This window comes from Carya illinoinensis, chromosome 9, assembly GCF_018687715.1.
Source record: "Carya illinoinensis cultivar Pawnee chromosome 9, C.illinoinensisPawnee_v1, whole genome shotgun sequence".
NCBI lineage: Eukaryota > Viridiplantae > Streptophyta > Magnoliopsida > Fagales > Juglandaceae > Carya > Carya illinoinensis.
The window spans coordinates 15,611,934-15,628,010 of record NC_056760.1 but is presented as its reverse complement, the minus strand read 5'-3'; the positions used below and the strand labels follow the sequence as shown (position 1 = coordinate 15,628,010).

At 40.6% G+C, this 16,077-nt stretch overlaps 1 protein-coding gene across 7 annotated transcripts in view; it reads right to left on the bottom strand.

The window, feature by feature from the left end:
• LOC122276224 (tobamovirus multiplication protein 1-like) overlaps nt 1-16,077 on the bottom strand; it is a 32,003-nt gene that overhangs the window by 13,410 nt on the left and 2,516 nt on the right. For 6 of the 7 annotated variants that reach the window (XR_006228810.1, XR_006228811.1, XR_006228812.1 and 3 more), the window contains exons 4-8: nt 2,598-2,684; nt 2,463-2,514; nt 1,261-1,438; nt 1,038-1,133; nt 514-574 (exon numbers count right to left, since the gene is read on the bottom strand). Coding sequence is in view for 4 of the 7 variants with exons in the window: in XM_043085789.1 (XP_042941723.1) it covers nt 514-574; nt 1,038-1,133; nt 1,261-1,438; nt 2,463-2,514; nt 2,598-2,684 (474 nt within the window). In the remaining 3 variants the exon portion in view is untranslated. Of the gene's footprint in view, nt 1-513; nt 575-1,037; nt 1,134-1,260; nt 1,439-2,462; nt 2,515-2,597; nt 2,705-16,077 lie in introns of all 7 variants that reach the window. The other variant, XM_043085790.1, reaches the window with a different exon arrangement.

Here is a 16,077-nt window from a genome sequence, read left to right as displayed (position 1 = left end):
GAACTCCATTCCCATAATTGATGACTCACTCATGAGCTCAGAATTCAAAGAAAGGATAAAATATGGACAAGGGAATATTAGGTTAAGCTAATTTAATAAAAAAGGACCAAGACTATCACAACTAAATACCTAGGACAAGTGGAAAAATATGCAATAAAGTCATATAGTTCTCAGATTGTTTTATTTTATAAGATTATAAAGTCACATAATAAGATCCTAATAGAAGAACAAAGGGCATATCTTAATCTAATCTACAAGAGCTATGCAGGGAAAAATACTAAGAAAGAAAAATACTGATGAAAAGCATTATGCAAGAAAACAAGTATCCCACTATTGATTAATTTTACAATTAGCATTCCTTCAAAATAAATTAGTGACACCACGAGGAATCTTCATTTCTTATGCCACACTATACAACAGGGTGAGAGCACTTGGCATTACATCAAGCAACAGGCAATATGCCACAAACAGAAATTGCAAAAGAAAACTGACTACTGAAATGTAGTTGCTCACCATAACATGCTAACGCTCCTCCTAATAAAAGTATTGCTATGGCAAAAAAGTCTACATACACCTGCATTGATGAGTAGAATTATTGCACCATGGCTTCACTTATAAACAAAAACCAGAAGACTTCAATACCGTGCTGGAATACTCAACCTACCTTTTACTATAGGAAAACTAATTTAATTTATATTTTTTTTAGCAATTCATTTCACTAACAATATATGGTTAAGTTAATAAAGTTGAGAACATATCTTTAATACAAGTAGTTACTGTTTTATTTTAAACGACATGTTATATAAATAATCACACAACCTCTCTCCAAAGTTGATATACAAAATGCAAGAGGAAACAGATTGGCCACCCAACTAATTTACAGCATTAATTGACAGTAGCTATGTGCCCCCAAATAGGCTGCTAGAAATCTTTCCAGCACAATAGTGGTGATGACAGGCATTCTGTTGAAAAACACTAGACGGTGATTTTGACAACATCAAAGTGGAAAAGTAGAATTGTAATTACTGTGTCCATACCCGAGCCACAACTGCAGAATCAATATGATTCTTTCCCATCCCAATCCAGATTATTAGAGCACATGCCATCATTACAACAAAAACTAGAACAGTGACCTGAAATAAGAAGTGAGTTAACAGAGTTGAATAAATTGATCTTTCTGATGAGTAGATACTCAATAAGTAGTCTATCTTCAGAAGTAGATGCTCAACAAGTAACAAGGGGTTTCACTGTTGGGCATACCAATATCACAATCTTTTGGCGGCTTCCAACATTGAAAAAGTGGAGGGGAAAACGCTTTCTATGACCATCTGTTTTTGATGAACTTGGTTTATTTGAGGTCTTATCCAATAAAGCTTCCTGAGAACTGCTTTCTTCATATTCATCATCCTCATCGTTTGCTTGATGGCAAAGGTCAACCCTATAAAAAGCATCCACCAGAGAAACATAGAAAATTGTCATAGGAAACACTAGCCCGAAAGAGGTTTTTTACATCGATCAAATGCAATGAAAATATTTTCAAATACAACTAAAATATTCAAAATCAAATGATGGTTAAGGTATACATCTAATAGCTCCAACATTGTTGAGGGAACTTAATTGAACGGATAATGACTTCTTCTTTTTTTTTTACAATTCCGGTACTCTAGGTGTCGTCATGGAATGAATGGCCAAAAAATCATGTGCACCACGGAAAAGGAAAAATAAAACAGATACATCATCCAAATGCTACTCCTTTATATATTGGAGAAAAAAGAGGTCATTGGCTCCAAATTGTATCCAGCAGCATGTGATAGTGCTAGACTATAGATGGCACTTCCCTATCAAAGCTATGTAGGCTACACAAACAACTACATAATTCACTTAGTATTATTGACTGCCATAGCATTTAAAGCAGAACTTTGTGAATTGCAGACAAAAGCAAAGTAAGAAATTTAAAATAAACAGAAAATTCGTGCAGAAAGCTCCAACTAACAGAACCCATCAAAGATTAATAAAGCAGATAACTAATGAACATTTAGGGAAACTGGCGACGTTACTAAAAAATTTCTTCCTACCCAAAAAATTTGTCCTTGAACAGTCCTTTTCAAATTCTATGCAGTATAGATAAAACATGGAAAAAAATATCCACTCCCTTCAGTTTTAAGATAAGGTGCAAGCTCTGAGACAGATTATTTTTCCTTGATCAGAAGGGGGGTTGTGGAGATTGATTACTTCCCAGATTTGCCATTTAAAATTTGTAAAACAAAGTGCTACTGGAGCTATTGGTGATTCTTCTTCTTTTAAGGAACCCTTTTGGATGAAAGACTGTACTTTCGACATTCAAAGATTGGCAATTGCATTCATGACTCAAGAGGAAAACTAATGAACTCTAGACTTTCATTCAAATGGAAGTTATTGCAGATATATTTTGAATAACTGAATGATAAAATGGAGAAACATACCAGAATGATAAAAGTAAAAGAAACGCGGCAAAAAATAGAATTTTTGGGAAAGCTGCAAAGAAAAAATTTGCACGATTCAATACTTAACAATCCCTAACATGGGCATCGAGTCAGTAATTAAGATTGAAGGCATACCCATGACGATAAAACCACAAGAGTTAGACCAACATGGCCAACCCTTGCAAGCAGCAATGAGAGCTAATACAAAATAAATGAAGTAACCTGCAATGGTGGAAACTCAACTAAAGCTTCAGTTTAAATCAAGGATTTAATCAAAATATAAATGCTGTCATAAACAAATACCAGGCATATCTTCGAAAATGACAAAACTAAAAGAAACAAGGGAAGAGTTGGGAAATAAGCATTTAAGCATGCATGAAGGTCTTGCAGTGTCTTAGTGATGCGCAAGTAAATTCAAAGCTGTTCAAAATCTTTTTTTTTTTTTTATTGGCCAAGCTGTTCAAAATCATACAGCAAAGTTAACTGAAACTTGTAGGATATGAAGAAACAAATGGTGATGTTCAACTGAATCAAATATGGCTAATAGTCCAGAGAGAGGGGTTCTTAAATAATATTATTTCTTGCCTCCCTCAGGAACAGCAAGGGCACTTTTGCACAGAAGTAACAAAAAAATCAGAATTGAAGTCTTTGCTGCCAAATGCAGTATAAGAAGGATAAGCATATGTCTAGCTCATGAAAAGAAGTGCTTAGTGTCAAGGTATAAATAAAAACAACAAGAGAGCAATAAAATATGGAAAGAAAGAATGTACGGAAAAAAGGATGATCTGCAGGTGCTTCCGATTTCTAATACCCAACCCTCCCATGGGAAGATGCTTCATGAAGTCATGATGGGAAAAAAATGATGAGCACCGAGTATGAAGATGCTTCATGAAGTCATGATGGGAAAAATTCTCAAGTTCTGTAGAAAAGAGATTTTTTATTTATTTTTTGATAATTAAACGATTGTACTAATATAATAGGCATAGCCTATGTACACAAGATGGTATACAAGAGAGAACACCTATTTAGGAAGGAGAAAAGGAAACAAGAAAATAATGCAAGCCTAAACCATTAAAATCTACAGCTATGTCCCATAGGAATAACATTCTAACAAAAACAGATCTAAGATCCTCAAAAAATCGCTCCTTGTCTTCGAACATGTCATTCAGGTCCTGCCATAAAAACCATAGAATGCAAATAGGGACCATCTTCCACACGGATTTGATTCGTGGAATACCTCCTAGATTTGTCCAACAAGCCAAGAGCTTAGAGCGCCTCCAATGTGGTGGGCATAACCCACGCTACCTCTAGTCTACTGAACACCTCAACCCATAACACTCTAGTAACATCACAATGGGGTAGAAGATGATCCACAGTTTCACTGCTTTTCTTGCACATGAATCACCAGTCTATTATGGTCACCTCGCGTCTTTGTAAATTATCCGTCATCAAGATCTTTCCCAATGAAGTTGTCCATGCAAAGCAAGTCGCTTTAGGAGGTGCCTTATTATGCCAAATCCTCTTCCAAGGAAATTGAGTGTTCTGCACCTGTGTGAGAGACTTATAAAACGATTGAACCAAGAATGTGCCTTTACTTGCCGGTACCCACCACAACTTATCATTTCCTAGGATGCTTGGTCTCACAGAATACAAGAGTCGAAAGAATTCCTCAAAACTACCAACCTCCCAGTCTTGAGCCGCCTTGCTAAAGATTATGTTCCACTGTATTTGATCCCCAGCTATCTCCATAAAATCAGCCACTAAGCTTCTTTCTCACATGCCATCCTAAATACTGAAGGGAATAAATCTTTTAAGTGTATTATTTCCACATCATATGTCACTCCAGAATTTTATTCTAGAACTATCTCCCAACACAAGTCTAGGGTGACGAGAGAACACCTCCCATCCCCGACGAATATGCTTCCACATCCCCACTCCGTGAGGCCCATTTAACTCTCTACTATTCCAACCCTCCCTCACACTTCCATATTTATAATCAATCACCAACTTCCATAGAGCTTCCGATTCCGTGTTATATCGCCACAACCATTTCCCAAGTAATGCCATATTGAAAGTCTTTAGATTTCTAATACCCAACCCTCCCATGGGAAGTGGGGAACATATCTTAGTCAATTTGACTAAATGGAATTTAAAGTCATCCCCCATGCCACTCCAAAGGAAGTCCTTGTATAGTTTCTCAATCCGGCTCGCCACACTTGCTGGAATTGGGAAAAGAGAAAAAGTACGTTGGTAGATTAGAAAGAGTACTTTTGATTAAAGTGATCCTGCCCCCTTTCGACAGATATAGTCTTTTCCAACCAGCCAGTCTACACTCGATCTTCTCAATCACTATGTCCCATATTGTTACCTTCCTTAAGGCAGCCCCCAACGGTAGACCCAAGTAATTCATAGGTAAGGCAAACACCTTGCATCCTAAAGCGTTAGCTAGTTGTCTAATATTATGAACATTACCAACTAGCACCAATTCAGTTTTTTGAAGGTTCACTTTCAAACCCGATGCCGCTTCAAAACAAAGTAGGGAGTGCCCTTAGTGCCTGCAATTGGATTTGTTCTACCTCACAGAATATAAGTGTATCATCTGCAAATACCAAATGAGAAATGTTAACAGCACCCCTAGTGGGGTCACCAGCCGAGAATACAGCCATGAAACCACAGCAAACCAACGTCGAAGTCATTTTGCTCAATGCCTCCATAATAATAACAAAGAGGAGTGGGGGCAGTGGATCCCCTTGTCTCAGACCTAGCGAATTGTTGAAAAGGCCAATTGGACTACCATTTACCAGCATAGAGAATCTCGCTATTGATATGCACTATCTCTCCCCAAAGCCACACCTCCTAAGTAAGCAAGTAGAGTAGGAAATCCCAATTAACAAGATCACATGCCTTCTCCATATCTAACTTACAAAGGATCCTTGATTTACCATATTTTTGTTTGCTATCTAGACACTCATTGGCAATGAGGACTGAAGCTAGGATTTGCCTTCCTTGTACAAATGTGTTTTGGGGTTTTGTTATAATTTTCCCCAACACCTCCCCTAATCGGCTTGCAAGCACTTTAGAGCTGATCTTATACACCCCACTTATAAGACCAATAGGCCGAAAATCTTTGACATCCGATGCTCCAATCGTTTTAGGAATTAATGATATAGGCATTAAGGCTTTTTTCAAAATTTCCAGCCATGAACAGCTCCTAAAACACCTTAAATAATTCCCTTTCACCACTTCCCAACAAGTTTGGAAGAATCCCATAGAAAATCCATCCAACCCAAGTGCTTTGTCTTTGGCCACTTTCCTCACCATATCATGAACCTCCATCTCCTCGAAAGGCCTCTCCAACCTCGAAGTATCCTGTGGGTCAATAGAATCAAAAGCTAGACCATTGAGTTTGGGCCACCACCCCATTTGTTCTATAAGCAGATGTTCAAAGAAATCAACAACATGATCTCTAATTACAGGGGCCTCTGTACATGCTACACCCTCTATATTTAGCATCTTTATAGTGTTGGTTCTCCTGTGAGAATTGGCCACACTATGAAAGAATTTTGTATTTCGATCCCCTTCTTTCAACCACAAAGTTCTGGATTTTTAGCCCCATGAAATCTCTTTCTACAAAATGACCCTCTCTAATTTAGTAGCCACCTCTGACTTTCAAGATATTTCTTCTAAGGAAAGAGCCCAACCCTCCTGCGTCCTCTCTAGCTTCTAAAGGTTTTCCAATATGGACTTTCGCTCCCCTATGTGCCAAAGGACTTTGTGTTTCAAATCATCAAGTCATTTTTTAGAGCTTGTAGTTTACATGCAAGAATGAAACTAGGGGTTTCGTCAAACTGATATGAAGACCACCATTGTCGAACCCTGTACACAAAACCTTTAGTCTTCAGCCACATTTTCAAATTTGAGATACCTACGTCCTCCTTGGATGCCACCACAATCAAGCAAAATACGAAAATGATCCAAATACAGACGAGACAGCCTCCTTTGACATACTTTTGGATATTGAGATTCCCAATCTGAGGATACTAAAAATCTGTCCAATCTAGACCAAGTATGATTATTTGACCACGTGAATGCCCCTCCCAAGAGAGGGATGTCTACCAGATTCAAGTCATAGATAAATTCAGAAAATTCTGTCATTGTTGGTCGCATTCTACTATCTCTAGAGCGTTCACTTGGAAATCTTACAACATTAAAATCACCATCTATGCACCATGGTAATTCCCACCATCTATATACTCCGGCTAATTCTTCCCATAACATACTTCTATCGTTGTCCAAGTTTGGCCCTTATATACCAGCAAAGGCCCACATAAAGTTATCTTCCACACTTCTAAAAGAACATGCCACTATGTATTCTCCTATAAAGTCCTTCATTCGCTCCACCACTCTTCTATTCCACATCACTAATACACCTCCCGAAAACCCATTAGTTGCAAGATAGGCCCAATCCATATATGTACAACTTCATATACTTCTAACAATTCTTCTTGTAACATATTTCAATTTAGTTTCCTGTAAGCATTCGATGTCTACCCTTCACTCACGAAGCAAATTTTTGATACGAAAGCGTTTAATTGCCTCGTTAAGCCCTCGGACATTCCAAGAAGCAATTTTAGGCTTCATAGAACAGGTACTATTCTCTTCCCTTTAGTTCTCTCTCGACTTGCACTACCCTCATAATTAAGAGACCATGTTAGCCTCTTTAGCTCCCTCTGCTTTTTTGAATTTGATTTTTTAAGATCAACATGACCAGCTTCAATGGCTGTAAGCAATGCCATAAATTGCATCTCAAAACCTTCACACTCCATCCCTACACAAAATTGAATTTCCTTTACAACTGCAGAACCCAACTCGAAGCATTAGACTGATCTGGAAGCATACAGTTGAGAGGAAAGGGTTCCCCCTCCTTGTTAGCCGGCTGTGAAACCAGCGACGTCCTTAGCTCACCCTCCTCAAAAAAATTCCCATACTCCCATTTTGAAGGACCTTGTATCGGTATAAAGCTCTTAGAAGACCCTTCATCTGCACCCACGTCCCTTGTTTCCTCTAAAAATAGGTCTCAAGTATCATCCATATTGTCCATTTGTTGTGTAACCTTTGTTGGGGAAGACATCGTCATTGGAGGGGTGGCAACCTCTGTCTTGTCGCTCGTCAGCATTATCTGGCTTAGATGCACCAGAGATCCAACACGCAAGTACTCATTAGCGTTATCTGGTTCAGAAGAGACCGTTGCAGAGGCCTCTGTCGTCGCCTCTCCCATCGTCTCTTTCACCATTTGCGGCTCCGTTGAAAAATCCTCAACCTGTTGAACGGTTAATGGCGCTTTTACCGGCGAGGATACCTACTCCCGCCGATTGAAGGCACATAGTCATCCCTTGGCCTAATTTGCCACACGGGCTTCACCAAACTCCCGATACCCAACTGGTTTGAGGGCTTGAGCCCAACCCTACGGTCCGCCAACTAGGACCCATTAGTGTTGGGTCCAACATACGAGCCCATGCCCACACCAAACCCACGTTGGTTGGTAAAACACTAAGCCCCCTGATGTTAAGTTCACCTAGCCCATCACCCATACCCAAGCCCACCCCCACCCCTTCTTCCACCTTAACACAACGTTTCAACCAAGTTATGTTATTTTTCAAATCACTCAACTATTATTGCAAATCGCTCAACGCCTAAAGCACCATATCCTTATTTAGATCGACAGCTCCCCTACCACCACCCTCAAGTCTTTGAGCCCCTACAAAAACGGCAGCACTTCCTAACCATTGCAACTCCTCTCAATCGAGCCGAAGTGTCAAAACCGGCACCCAACCTGGTAGGTTCATGAGAACAGTCCAATACCCTCGATTGTTGGAGAGCCTCCATGTATGACCAAGTAGAAGATGCTACCATCATTGCTAGCAGTGCCGCCCCAACGAAGCGACCTTCTCTTCCAGCCTCCCTCATAACCTCTGCCAGCTTCCTCCATCCATTTCCTTTTCTGTCTTCAAGAATAAAAATGCAGTTTTGGCAACCACCATCTTTGTACTCCACCAGAGTGATGAAGATGCAAGAAGGGTCATCCGCAATGCCACTAGGAGGGCTAGGCATGCCGAGGCTAGAAGGGCGGCTTTGGGTTGCTTGCATGGTTCGGATGGGGAAGCTTTGGGTGCACAAGGCACGGCCACGAAGGACTAACCACTTGCCACCTTGATGTTGACCGAGTGGGCAAGCAAATCCCTTCATTTTAGGGGATGATGCAAGTTGGAGGAAGTTGGGCATTTGAATGCTCTTTAAATTAGGAAGTTTGAATAATTGATTTGTTTAATTAGGGGATTAGACTACCCTTAATTTTAGGAGTTTGTTGGGTTTGTTTTGGAATGTTATCTTTAAAAAGGTTGTTGGAGGGAATAATTGGGGAAGACCTAACCAAACCCTAAAGTATTTATATTTTACAGCTTTGTATTGAATTTATGCTATTTTTTGAATAAAAGAAAAGCTTATGCTTTCTTACCCTATTTTCGAGAATGGAGTGCTAGCCCGAATTAGTTTTAATTTTCATACTCCAAGCTATTCGGATCATGGTAGTTGGTGTTTCCTCGAGGTAGCTCTTGATTCATCTATCCAACACGACTGTAAACACCTAAGAGCAAGCAAGGCTTGCATCATTGGTGCTTTCATTGAGAGGCGTCCAACCCGTGGAGAGGAAGCTAAGGGGGAAGATCATGGCCGAGCGATAACCGACGCATAGGAAGCAGATTGAGAACCTTGAAGCCACTTTGGAGGCACAACAAACCTCCACCAATGAACAGCTTAGAAGGATAGAGGTGGTGCTCCATCAATTGGTGGGCCAAAATAGGGTACTCGAGAATGGAGACAAAAGGCGCCATAGAAGAAGGGTCGAGAGACACCATAGTCCCGAGGGCTCCATTGGGTCTAAAAGAAGCCAACACCATGAGAGGGTTCGTACCAACCAAATATATGGACTACCATGAGACTCTCTCAAAAATCAAGCAAACCGTATCTTTAAGGGATTATCAAAAGGAGTTCAAACTTACCTACAAGGGTACACAGGTGGTCAAAAAAAGCCTTGGGTCTTTTGTGGGAGGCTGGAAGAGTGAATTGGCAGCGGAGGCAAAACTTAAGAAGCCGAAAACCTTGATGCAAGTCTTGGAGGTTGCACGGATTAAGGAAGATCAACTCCAAGATTTGAGAAAAAATAGCCGTTTTGAGGTAAGGAAACCACCCCCAATGGTTTCCAAGTTTGATGCAAACAAAACTTTTAGCAAGGACTGTTCACCGGGAGGCCCTAGTGGAGGTGCATCAAATGGAGTCAAACCACTAACCGCAGGCGTGACGAGGCTATAATGGGAAGAGATGCAACAATGAAGAGAGAAGGGACTTTGTTTCAATTGCAATGAGAGGTTCACACCGAGCCACAAATGCAAGGTGAAGCAAATTTTTCTCATTGAGATGGAGTCAACAGAGGAGGAAGACTTAGAGGAGGAAGAGCAAGGACAAGACGAGAAAGAACAAGGACAAGCCGAGGGGGGAGATCCTCACATTTCTATCCATGCATTGGCAGGTGTCATGGGGCCTAGAATGATGAGAACAAAAGCTCACATTGGCAAGATGGAGCTAACGATTCTTGTTGATAATGGTTCATCTTTAAACTTTATCAACTCTAAAGTAGCCGAGAGCTTGGAATTGCCTATGACTTCTATCACTCCATTTGAGGTCAAAGTAGCTAGTGGGGAGAAGTTGACGTGTAGAGAAGCGTACAAGAAACTATGTTTGAAAATGCAAGGCCTTGAGATTGTGGTGGATTTATACCCTTCGCCTATTGTTGGGTTGGACGTTGTAGTGGGTGTGCAATGGCTAGAGGAGCTAGGGAAGATAGTCTCATACTATAGAAAAATGACTATGGAATTTATGATAAGGGGCAAATGGTGACAATGAGAATGAATGAATGATGGGCCCCAAGGCGGACCAAGTCTTAAGGATCAATTATAAGATTAAGAGCCACGAAAATCAAAGAAACAATGCAAGGATTAGTGCAATCCAATTGGGATAAAGCTAGCAAGAGCCAGAACTAGTTTTGATCCACTTGATCCAAGCTATGGAAGACATGACTTGGGCCTACTGTTAATGAAGGCCATGAACTTATTTATTTCATTAAAAGAGCTTATTTTATTAGTCATAGAAATTAATCTAGAATAATTGGGCTTGGGGGATGTCCAGCCCACACGTCTTATTTTTAATGAATTAGGATTTTTGGGAATGCCTTGTATTTTGGTCAAGAGCTTATATGGAAAGTTATTATTTTATTTGAACTAGAGTTTTAGAAGTTACTGTAGCGCGGCACTGTTTACGCTACAGTACCACAGCACTATTCCTTTAGGGTTTTGGGGATTGTTTATTGAAGCACTTGTAGCCTCATTTGAGCAAAAAAAACATTATTAAAATTGATGAATTTTATTCATTGTGAGTTGAGTTTATCTCCTCTTGTTCTTGATTGAACGTTTGAACTTATAAAAGGTAAATCACAACCTTTGTGGCGTTCCTCCTTTGTAATCCAGGTTCTTGAGACGGGTTCTTCAACGGGTCTAGATTTTAATATAATCTAGGTTCTTGAAACGGGTTCTCAAAGGGTCTAGATTCTCCATCCATAGGCTTGATTTTGGCTTTCTTGGGTTGGTTTTCCAATATTGTTTGTTGGGTCTTAAAGCGAGTCGTTTGGGGTTCACATCAGAATGGAAGAAGAGAATGTAAGGCCGCGGGGCCTAATGAGATGGAGAAGATCTTGAGACAAGCGGGGCAATGTTTTGTCATCTTCACAACCCAGGGGTTTGAGTGAGGGGTATGGAGTGGAAAGTGGGGGCAGAGAGGTGGAGTTTGGGGTCGAGGTGCCTAGTGAATTAAGGGGTTTGTTGGGGAGGTTTTCCAAGGTGATGGATGATCCGAAAACAATTCTACCCTTAAGAGAATTTGACCACCGCATTCCTTTAAAGGAGGAAGTCAAACCAGTTAATGTGGCTCCCTACCAGTATGCCTATTTCCAAAAGACCAAAACCGAAAAATAAGTCAATGAGATGTTGGCCAATGGGCTCATTTGACCGAGCACTAGCCCATTCTCAAGTCTCGTTCTCTTGGTGAAGAAGAAGGGTGGCACTTGGAGGTTTTGCACCGACCACTGAGCCTTGAATGAGACTATTATCAAGGATAGATTTCCAATCCTGATCATTGACGACATGCTGGACGAGCTTGGAGGTTCGATGTTCTTCTCCAAACTTGACCTAAGGGTTGGGTACCATCAAATAAGGGTGCATGAAGGAGACATTCATTAGGTGGCTTTTCGAACTCACAATGGCCACTTCAAGTACTTGGTGATGCCGTTTGGTCTATGCAATGCTCCTTCAACGTTTCAAGCATGCATGAACTAAATATTTAAGCCGTACTTGAGGAGGTATGCATTGGTGTTCTTCGATGATATTCGTGTTTATTTGAAGACCAGGGAGGATCATTTAAAGCACTTGGAGGTTGTTTTGGGGGTGCTAGTTGACAACTCTTTCTATATTAAGTTGTCTAAAGGAACTTGAGTATTTGGGGCATTTGATTTCACATGAAGGGGTCAAGGTGGATTCAAGGAAGGTTGAAGCTATGGTAGCTTGGCCCAAACCAAAGACCATCACCAAATTGAGGGGCTTTCTAGGGCTCACGGGTTACTATAGAAAGTTCGTCAAGGATTATGCTTCCATTACAAGACCACTCACCAACATGCTTAAGAAGAATAATTTTGCTCGGAGTGAAGAGGCGGAGACAGCATTCGAAGCCTTAAAGAAGGCCATGAAAACCACACCCGTCTTTGCCATGCCTAATTTTGAGAAGGTGCTCGAGTTACACAAGGACGCAAGTAATGTGGGGGTAGGCGCGATATTGACACAAGAAATGGAGGCCACTAGTGCTACAGCAAGGCCCTTGGAGTTCAAAAGAAATGATGGAGTGTGTATGCACGAGAGATGCTTGCTATCATGAAGGTTGTGAGGGTATGAAGGCCTTATTTGCTGGGGAGGAGGTTCTTGATAGTTACGGATCAACAACCTTTTAAGCATCTTTTGGAGCAAAGGATCACCACTACGGATCAACAAAGGTGGGGTATCTAAGTTATTTGGATTTGGATTTCAATTGGTGTATAGGCTGGGTAGGGAAAATCATGTGGCAAATGCCCTATCTAGGAGGGAAGATGGTGAGGTGTTGGAGGCCCTTTCGGGTCCTTCATGGGGAGTATGGGATGCGATTAGAGAGAAAATAAAATCTTATCTAAGGTGTAAGAAGGTGATGGAGAGGTTAGAATGGGATGCTAAGGGTGTAGAAAACTATGAGATGTGTGATGGGCTTTTAAAGTACAAGGGGAGAGTAGTGGTGCTGAGTATGGGAGACCTTAGAAGGAAGATTTTAGGCCACTTTTACGATACCAGGGAAGTGGGACACTCATGAGTGTACCGTACTTGGGTAAGGGTGGCTAACTTGTTCTATTGGGTTGGCATGAAAGGCGATGTGAGGGCATACATTAGAAGGTGTGACACTTGTCAAAGGGTGAAGATTGAGAGTAGCAAGCCCAAGGGTTTGATGCAACGTTTACCAATCCCTACTCACACTTGGAAGGATGTCACCATGGACTTTGTGGAGAGGTTGCCACTTTCTAATAGATGTGATAGGGTGCTTGTAGTGGTAGACCACTTGACTATGTATGCACACTTCATTGCGATGGTGCATCCATACATGGCCAAGACTATTACTAAGCTTTATATGGATCATGTGATGAAGCTCCATGGTATGTCGAGGAGCATTGTGATGGATAGGGATTGTGTGTTTATGAGCAATTTTTAGAGGGAGTACTTCAATATGCATGGAACAGAGTTGGCTCGGAGTTCAACCTATCACCCTCAATCCAATGGCCAAACTGAGGTGGCCAACCGAACTTTTGAATAATACCTTAGGTGCTTTGTGCATCAATATCCGAAGAAGTGGGAGGAGCATTTGGCTTGGGCTGAATTTTGGTACAACACCTTGTACCACCGATCAATCAAGAAGACACCATTTGAGGCACTCTATAGGAGCCACCACCAGTGCTTGTAGCCTATGAAGTAGGGAGTTCACCTAATGAGTTGGTGGATATGGAGCTTAAAGATAGAGACGAGGTCTTGAAGAAACTCAAAAAAAACTTCGTACGAGCTCAAGAGCAAATGAAGAAGCACTTTGACAAGGGAAGGAGCATGGAGCCCTTTTGAGCCGGGAGATTGGGTCTTTCTCAAGTACCTACCAAGGGAGCACAAGGCACTATCCAAGGCAGCACTGAGCAAGTTGAGGGCTAAATATTTTGGCCCATACCAAGTGTTGGAGAAGTGTGGACAGTTTGCTTACAAGTTGGACTTACCAGCCAAGGTTCACTTTCAGCTTTGTTCAAGAAGGGTCATCCGCAATGCCACTAGGAGAGCTAAGCATGCTCAGGCTAGGAGAGCGGCTTTGGTTTGCTTGCATGGTTCGGATGGGGAAGCTTTGGGCACACAAGACACGGCCATGAAGGACCAACCACTTGCTACCTAGATGTTGATTGAATGGGCAGGCAAATCCCTTAATTTTAAGGGATGATGCGAGTTGGAGGAAGTTGGGCATTTGAATGCTCTTTAAATTAAGAAGTTTGAATAATTTAGTTTGAATATTGATTTATTTAATTAGGGGATTAGATTGCCCTTAATTTTAGGAGATTGTTGGGTTTGTTTTGGAATGTTATCTTGAAAAATGTTGTTGGAGGGTATAATTGGGGGAGGCCTAACCAAACCCTGGAGTATTTATATTTTACAGCTTTGTATTAGATTATTATGCTATTTTTTTAATAAAAGAAAAGTTTATGCTTTCTCACCCTATTTTCAAAAATTGAGTGCTAGTTCGAGTTAGTCTTGATTTTCATACTCCAAACTATTCGGATCTTGCTGTTGCCTCAAGGTAGCCCTTGATTCATCCATCCAACACAACCGTAAATACCTAAGAGCAAGCAAGGCTTCCATCACAGACCATGAACGCACCTTGGGAGTTTGAGCACCTCTGTGCTATGAAGCCCCTATCACCTTCCCAATGGGCTGTATAGAACTCCTTTCTCCCACCCTTCAAACAATCCTCCAAAGCTTTGGTGAACCAGCGTGCCATGGCTAACTCCAAGCAAATATTTTTCACAAACTTCCACCCTCTTTCACTAAGAAGCACCCAACGGCCATCCCCTGACACCTCAAATGACTTTAATTCTATAACAACAGCTTTCGAAGGACCCGTTTTCCTTCCCATATAAGCAAAATCGCACAATCATAAGCCCACTATCACCATTGAAGAAGAGAAGTGTATGAAAAGAGAGCTACAAAATTTATGTCAATAATGAATTCCCAGTAGAACAGAGATATTATAGTATATTAGTTACCTGGTATGCAAAAACTACTTGAAGAGACCCTGAAGCATGTGTAATATCCAAAAAAAATAAAGGACATCCAAAGTCCTTAGGAAAGCAAGAGACCAGCATTTACAGAGTTGCAACCTATGTTTAACTAGTAAGTTTCAACTTCCAGAACCAGAGACAAGAAACTGATTCTATTTATGTTGAGCGAATTAATCTAGCATGGAGGAAGTATTGCCCTTCATTTTACATTCATACAAGACTCAGTATACTGGTAGTGCATCAGGATCACTGTCAAAGCACCAAACCGGTTTAGCAGTCCCCTAGATAAACTAAAGATTAGAGAGATCAGATCATAGTCTATTCCATTTTTTTAATAGATAATAAAAAATTTTATTCATAAAAACACAAGGTATAGCTCAAAGCCTCAATATACTCATGATGTGTACAGGACTATTCTTATATTTAGTGTGTACAAGACTATTCCAAATTATTATTATCATTATAATTATTCAAATGCTTTCTTTTTCTCTAGCATCTACATGGATACCATTACTGTTACTATCGTTATCATCGTCATGTCAGAAATTTCTTGATATGAAAACAGGGTACAATGCCAGTATATAGGGAGTATACACGAGAAATGCCAAGCTATTAAAAGTAAAGACACCCAGAACAATCTTATTTTTTTATGAGTTGGAACATTCTGGAAACTAAAACTAAAGTGACAAAAATGTGCAGCAATAAAATGATACGAAATTCAGTGCACAACAGTCCACAATCTTCGAATTAACGGTTATTTAATTCTCTTCAAGTGAACAAAATTGAGCATATTGGAATCATTTTCCGGTGTTTTGCTTTGATAGCTGCCAAATTTCCCTTCCAACACTTCAGGAGTTCAACGACACTTCAAGGCATAACTCAAACTAGTCCGAAAAGACCAAAGATAAAATTCCACAGGGAGCTGGCTACTTCACAATGGAGCAAGAGATGGTTGACTGGTTACCCATTCCTCTAGCACGTGCAACACCAATCTAACACAAATACTTGTCAATTCCTCAAATTATCCAAGGTGAAGATCTTTCCCAAAGCGGTCGCCCATAGAAAGAAAGCCACTCCCAAAGGGACTTTACTCCACCACATATTCTTCCATGGAAAGGTGGAGCCCTT